This window comes from Oenanthe melanoleuca, chromosome 4 (genome assembly GCF_029582105.1).
Source record: "Oenanthe melanoleuca isolate GR-GAL-2019-014 chromosome 4, OMel1.0, whole genome shotgun sequence".
NCBI lineage: Eukaryota > Metazoa > Chordata > Aves > Passeriformes > Muscicapidae > Oenanthe > Oenanthe melanoleuca.
The window spans coordinates 26,501,527-26,508,254 of record NC_079337.1 but is presented as its reverse complement, the minus strand read 5'-3'; the positions used below and the strand labels follow the sequence as shown (position 1 = coordinate 26,508,254).

Below are 6,728 nucleotides of genomic sequence, written 5' to 3'. Positions count from 1 at the left end.
ATACTCTGCAATTAAAACACAACCCCAACGAGCTGAAGACAAGTGGGGAAGCCTGGGAAACGCTGAAATCACAGCCTGCGCTGCCCCATTAAGTGTGCTGCCCACCTGCACAGCTCTGAAAAGTTTTCCATCCCCGTGTGTTCCTCGGGGAGGTTCCTGCAGTGCTCAACTCCGCATCCCCACCGTAGCATCCCAGCCGTGAGCGTCCCCCGCGGCCGCCCCGCGCCCCGCCTCGTACCCGCTCGGCCCCGAGCCGCCCCGAGCCGCCCCGAGCCGCCCCCTGAGCCGCCCCGAGCCGCCCCCCGAGCCGCCCCGAGCCTCCCCGAGCCGCCCCGAGCCGCCCCGAGCCTCCCCGAGCCGCCCCGAGCCGCCCCGAGCCGCCCCGAGCCGCCCCCCGAGCCGCCCCGAGCCGCCCCCGAGCCGCCGCCGCCGCGCTGCTCAGTTCACGTCGCTGCTCACTTCACGACATGGCACGGTCGCTGGCACTGCTGCTGCTTGTCCTCCTCGCCGGTACCGCGCGCACCGCGCCGGGGCACTGGAAGTCGGGGGAGGGGAGCCGGTGCCGGGGAAGTGGGAGACGGGCTGGTACCGTGCCCCGGCCAGTTCTGTCCCAGAGTGAGGGAAACCTGAAGCGATGCCGTGCCCTGACTTGCTCAGCGGCGCAGCGGCGGAATCTTAGCCGGGGGTGGGCACCAGCCATCCGGAGGCAGAGCGTGGAACCAGCACAGGATGGTGCCGGATGGCAGCTGGTCGGGGCCGGGAGCGGGACCGGGACAGCGGCTGGTCAGGGTGTCCCAGGAGCGGGCAGAGACTGGTCAGGGGGTGCCGGAACGGGGCACTGTCCGGTCGGTAAAGCCAGGGCTGATCCCGCGGAGGTCGAGAGGATCCGTGAGGCGCCGTTAACGCTTCTCACTCTTCACAGGGCTCCTCTCGTGTCCCGGCGCCATGGCCCGCTACGCGGTGAGTGCCGCCTGCTCCGCTGCCCTCCCTGCCTCCAGCCAGGCCTCCCCTTCCCCAGAGCCGCGGGCCCCACGCTGGGGGTCTGCACCTGCCCTGGCTCCGGAGTCCCGGCGCTGAGCAGTGTCTCTCCCCACACCTGAGGGGCGCGGGAGGCTGCTGGCTCCGCAGCACAGAAGCCCTGGCGATGCCCACCTCTTACCATCTCCGTCTGCATTGCCATTCATGGGGACCTGCTGTCCCCGCTGTGGGTCACAAATATGTTCTGACACCACAGCTAACCCGTGCCAGGCAGCAGGAGCAAAGCCTCAAGTGATGGATTTCCATAAGAACATGGAAGACAATGTGGCACTTTAAAATGCTGTGCCAGCTCCCATTGGACACTTTTTTTTCAGTGTATGTCAGGATTCTTCAGAAGCTGAGTAGAAACCTGTTTTAAATGGTGTAACTTTGGCTTTTGTAACTGTCTTCCCTAGCCTGACTGCGCCAAGTATGGGAACTATGCGTGTCCAAGGGACTACCATCCCGTTTGTGGCACTGATGGAGAGACCTACGGAAACGAGTGTGTTCTCTGCCTTGCTAACAGGTAGTCAATTCTGTCCTTCCCTTCCCTATATGCAAGCAGAACATTCACCCTGACATTCCAGATAACTGATAGCTAATTTACTGACTTTAGATCATTTGCACTGTTGCACTGCAGTTTCAGCAGTGAATCTCTTGCAACAGGTTTTATAATGAAATCTGTAAATGGGTCAGCTGGATGTACTGAATATTTGTATTAGTGATTCTTAAGAAGGAGCATTTGTACAATGCCGTACTACCAATAATGCCACACTTTCCATCAGAAAACATGAAAGGTCCCACTCAAAATGCAGCTGTACATATAAAATATTTATGTTTAAGATCCAATCTCCTGCACTTCCTTTCACAAAGAAGAATAAGGGTGCTAAATGTTAGGAGAAAATACTATTTTGCCATCTGGTTGTCTAAACATCAAGAAAAAGACTGCCTGATATTTGGGAGAGAGTATTTTATTCTTTAATAATGTAATAATTTTTTTTAATTGAAAACACAGAGAATCAGTATCTAATGAGCATTATTGCTCCCCATTACAATTGACTGGAAACCTTTATAGAGCAGTCTCTCGGTACAAACTTGGAGGAACTGTTGTGAATAGAATTTTGATGGTAAAAGGCAATTCATATTAATGAAATAAAAGATCTGTTTCCAGCAGAAGGTATAAGTGAGAGTAGCAGAATAGCAGTGAGGGGAGCTTACAAAATTGCAAACAGGTAGATCTCAAGAAAGGGAAGGCTGAAATGTGTTTCTGGCTTTGGGGCAGAGAAAAAAATAATTCTGACCAGACGATCTACAAAATTCAAATGACCAAGGTAAAAGGAACATAGGCCAAAATAAGGAAAGTGACAAAGGTATCAAAGGACATTCAAGGTAATATTGTTAAGAAAGTGCTGAAGTGTGTCAAGCAGATCTGCAGAATTTGGTAACACTTTCACCAGAGCACAGTACGAACAACCTAAGTAAGCAACAAATTGGAAAGAGAATTGGTAAACCTGCAGTTAGCAAATAAAAGAAAAGCATTCAAAATGCACACACAGTAGAATCTGTTAAAAGGGAAGAAAAGAGGTTCTGGCATGTTACGTATTAGGAGCCTACCCATCTTTCCTGCTTTGAGTGATGTTGGAGTAAGTTATTAAGTGATTTGCTTTGTACATAGCCAGAGGTAAAAAGGAATATAAGCAAAACTGATACAGGTATGTCAGAAATAATCCATCATATCCATGAGATTTAGTCTTTTGGCACGAAACTGACCAAACAGAGTAGGAGGAAATAGAAGTAGTGGTGCATAACATTAATAAGGCAGTTTACATTACCTTTACTTGACATTGACATAACCAGACAAATAGTTATTCAGCTGAAACTGTTAAAGGATGAAGTCACAGAAGTTTGAAATTCTATGGTTCAAAAGCAGCAACCAGCATTTTACATTTGAAAGAACTATTATATTTTATGTAATAAAAATTGCAAAATTGCATGGATCTGGTGATCTGTACAGGATATTACAAAAATTCCCAGGTATCTGAAGAAATTGAGTGAAATCAGTACAGTAAAACACAAAGAGAAATGCTGAGTTATCACCCATAGAGAGTGAAAATCCATATTGTGGGTATACAGACAGGAGAGCATCTCCTGACCTTAAGAGTATCGTTGATCCTTTCAGAGCAGAAGGATGGACTTTGAAATCCAGCCTTACATTCTAGGATGCTTCATTTTATTTAGGTATGATCCCTCAGTTCCAGATGGATGCATGGTATTTAGATTCCTAAATACAGCATTGCATACAGAACAAAGGGTTCTCCAGTTAAATCTGCTGCTTATTTCAATTCCTTAAGTAATTCCTTAAGTAATTAGTGATGAGGCTTATGTCTCTTTAGTATAAGATGTAAAAGTACATGTTTTGTGTGATACATGGGATTAAATCCGATTATACACACAAGATAGAATTTTGTCTTAGAATTGCTGTCTTCTTACATTCTCAGAAACATGTATTTTGGTCTGGAGGGACATGGTGGTCAGATACTCACCTGATGGTTTTTCTTTATAGTTCAGTAGCTGGCATATTTGGGGACCTTCTAGTTCAGTCTGGAGTTGTTCTAAAGTGTTTGACTTGGCATGAATACAACATGGATAAAACATTTTGCTTTATTGGAGGAATTTCAGCTTTGACAACCAGCCCATAGTCATAAGCAATGGTCATTCCACTCCAAGTAATATAAGGTACAGTCTGTCACACTTCTTAGGAGGACAGAACAAAGATTTTTCTGCCCTATTTAGCAAGTTGCATGACCAGTTGCTGAAATAGTGTAATGTGGTGATATTGAAACAGATGTAGGGACACATCCAGTACTAAATTACAAAACAGTCACTTCTCAATTAACTTGGAGTGATTCTCAATGGGCAGCTTGCAGGTTTGTTCTAGCCCATATTTAACCCCATGAAGGGACTTTTTAGAGGGAGTTGTACTTCCTTGTTGGAGTCAGTGAGTCAGGAGTCTCCCTGAATTCTTCAGGGAGAAATCAGAACGCAGGGATTGAATTAAAGCCTTTGGATGGATTGAAGTATATTAAGCCACTCACACATAAAGTAGAAGTTTAAGTGTAAGTTTTAGTATAAGTTTAAGTTTTAGGATAAGTAGTGTTTTCTGTGGAGGCTCTAGAAATATAGTTTTAGACATAATAGAGCGATAGTAAGAATATTGCTTACATTTTTCAGATAGAACAAGGTAGACCATATGCATAGTTTACATATAACCTGGCATGCTAAGAAACTAGAATTCTAATAGGTTGAGTGGTGGTCTGATTTTGTGTCTTAGCTTGTTGGGAAGATTCTGTATAAGAGCATGCATTGGGGAGAGCTGGGGCTCTCTGCTTTTGCCATCGCTTTTTGCTACTGCTTTTTGCCATTTCTTTTGCTATTGCTTTGCTTTGCTCTCTCTCCGCCATCACCAACACCCAAGAAGAAGACAGGAGCTGCCGCAGCAACATCAGCTTCCCGGGACCTTGGCAGGAGCAGCTTCTGCTTCTGTTTGGGACTCTATACCAAAACTTAGCATGGACTTTAATGTCTGTGACTGTGCTTTTGAGACTGATGCACCTTTGTAATAAATAAGCTTTATAGCAACTGATAGCTGCTTTGCTCATTTAAGGAAAGATAACCCAACGAAGTTGGTGCCTAGAGCACTGGAGGTCTTAACCTCACACTTCCTGATGACCAAGACAGTACTGTCCATGAGCTCTTTTAGCCATGAAGGACTGTGTGGGCACCTGGAGAGCCCTGTGTGAATCAAGTGCTGCAGAAGAGATTGCTCCAGTTGATCCATGATAACATGAAACACCTGGAGCAAAGGTGCAGCACAAACCCTCACCATCCTGGCTCTGCAGTGAAACCCCTTAACTGTAAGACCAAAGTTGGTTTTCTACCTACTTTTTTTTTTTTTTTTTTTTTTTTTAAGCTTAGATTTACTCTATTAAGTGGGTGCTCAAATGCAAATTCCAGGTCTCTTCCACACTCAGTGTCTAGTAGCAATGACAACATTTGATCTTAGTGAAATCTAGTCTGACAACACCATGCACTCTTTGGAAATAGATGCAGCAGCTTGAGCTGTCTCTGCAGGGTTTAGTGTAAGGGCTGTCCTTCAGCCAGAACTTCTCCTTACATCCTTACTGGTGTTTTACATCCCCTGGCCTTGATTTTGCCCTTTTGATCTGCTCCACTACCTTCTGGTTAAAAGATCCCTGATAAAACTATTAGTGCCTGCTTTTGGGTAAACATAAGTCTCTTGAATTTTATGAAGAGTAAACCATCTTGATTCTATTAGGATAAGGAAACAAACTGATGATCTGGGACAATTTGCATTCTATTACTTTCTTTTTCTGTCCTTGCCTGGTAAATTGAGATTTGTAAATGGAGCATCCCAAAATACTATGTACAGGACTTGCAGAAAAACCAAACCAGTGTTTCCCAGCTAAGGGGTACTTGGCTAAAATTTCCTTAATGAAGATTCCAGCATTCAGAGAACCACACATTCAAAATTTAGTAAAGCCTCAGATGCAGAGGTGCATCAGTATTCGCACCCTGCCCACTTTGTAATCATTAGAACTGGTTCATACTTCAAAGACTGCCAAGTTAAACTTGCAGTTCTGCTTTGTAATGGACATGTTAGTCCTCATGGTGCGATTTGTCATGTAGTTTGACAGTTCTCAGGTTTGCAGATGGTTTTATTAGGTTTTTATAGGTAACAAAGCCTGTAGTAAGTTACTCACTTTGGATGTGATTCATAAATTTTTGCATCATGGTTACTTTGTGGTAATGCTTACAGTAAGTGATACAATTAATGCATCTCAGCATTTAACTGAATACATAGAAAGACATGAGAGAGTCCACTTAATAAAATGTGTCTATAAAACTGAAGTAGTATTCCTCTTCTAATATATTTTTCTTCTGTTTGCAGTGAAGATAACACGAATATAGAAATTCTCCGAAAGGGACATTGCTGATATGACAGTTGGCCACTTTTCAAGAAAATAAGAGGGTCACAGACAATCCAAATGGAAACAATGCCTTAAGTGTACTTTCTATGTAGTCTGTCTTAATAAACAAGCTTGCATATTTAAAGTATGTTTACTGCACTGAAATCAGTAAACTGCATTGTAAACATATCAATAGTACAGTTGTAACCTGAACCCTGATTTGTTTTCTTACTAAAGATGGATCATAAGAAAGAGATGTTCTGACTCTATACCAGAGAAGGGATTGAGTGCACCAAGGAAGGAAGTGAATGGGTACCAAGTGCCACTCCCACAGCCCCGCCTGGGATCAAGAAGGCCCCACCATCTGTGTCAAAGGCAGTGTTCTTTGGTTCTGGGATATTCTGAGCCCACAGGTGCCACCAACCCCTGGAGAGCCACTGGAGGGGTTTCCTGTGGTGACTATCAAACTGGTGATGGCCACCTGACACATACCAACCCTCTGCCCCTGGCTCCCTGGGTCCAGCTGGTGGGGGGCAGTAACCTAGGCACCCTCTGCTCTTGCTACAAGTAATGGCTGTTTTGGAATGTTGGAGGCATGGGCAGGGGGCATGCACTGCCCTTCAGGTCTCTGTTCCTCTGGGCGCTGCTCCCTGGGGCCATGATGTCACCAGCCTGGCTGGCATCCAAGAGCCACCTCCTGTGGCAAACATCAAAGCAAAATTG

At 45.4% G+C, this 6,728-nt stretch overlaps 1 protein-coding gene across 1 annotated transcript; it reads left to right on the top strand.

Annotated features, from left to right (window-relative positions):
* Positions 1-355: 355 nt before the first annotated feature.
* SPINK2 (serine peptidase inhibitor Kazal type 2) lies at positions 356-6,433 on the top strand. Its single transcript, XM_056490778.1, has 4 exons — positions 356-510; positions 923-960; positions 1,434-1,543; positions 5,987-6,433. Exons 1-4 carry the CDS (start codon positions 468-470, stop codon positions 6,030-6,032), a joined length of 237 nt encoding a protein of 78 aa, XP_056346753.1. The 5' UTR covers positions 356-467; the 3' UTR covers positions 6,033-6,433.
* Positions 6,434-6,728: the final 295 nt, after the last annotated feature.

Excerpts from the sequence above, each read along its gene's own strand:
- SPINK2 (XM_056490778.1), top strand. The coding sequence starts at position 468 with ATGGCACGGTCGCTGGCACTGCTGCTGCTTGTCCTCCTCGCCG. Across the intron at positions 961-1,433 it reads GCGCCATGGCCCGCTACGCG|CCTGACTGCGCCAAGTATGG; the intron begins GTGAGTGCCGCC and ends TGTCTTCCCTAG. Across the intron at positions 1,544-5,986 it reads GTTCTCTGCCTTGCTAACAG|TGAAGATAACACGAATATAG; the intron begins GTAGTCAATTCT and ends TTCTGTTTGCAG.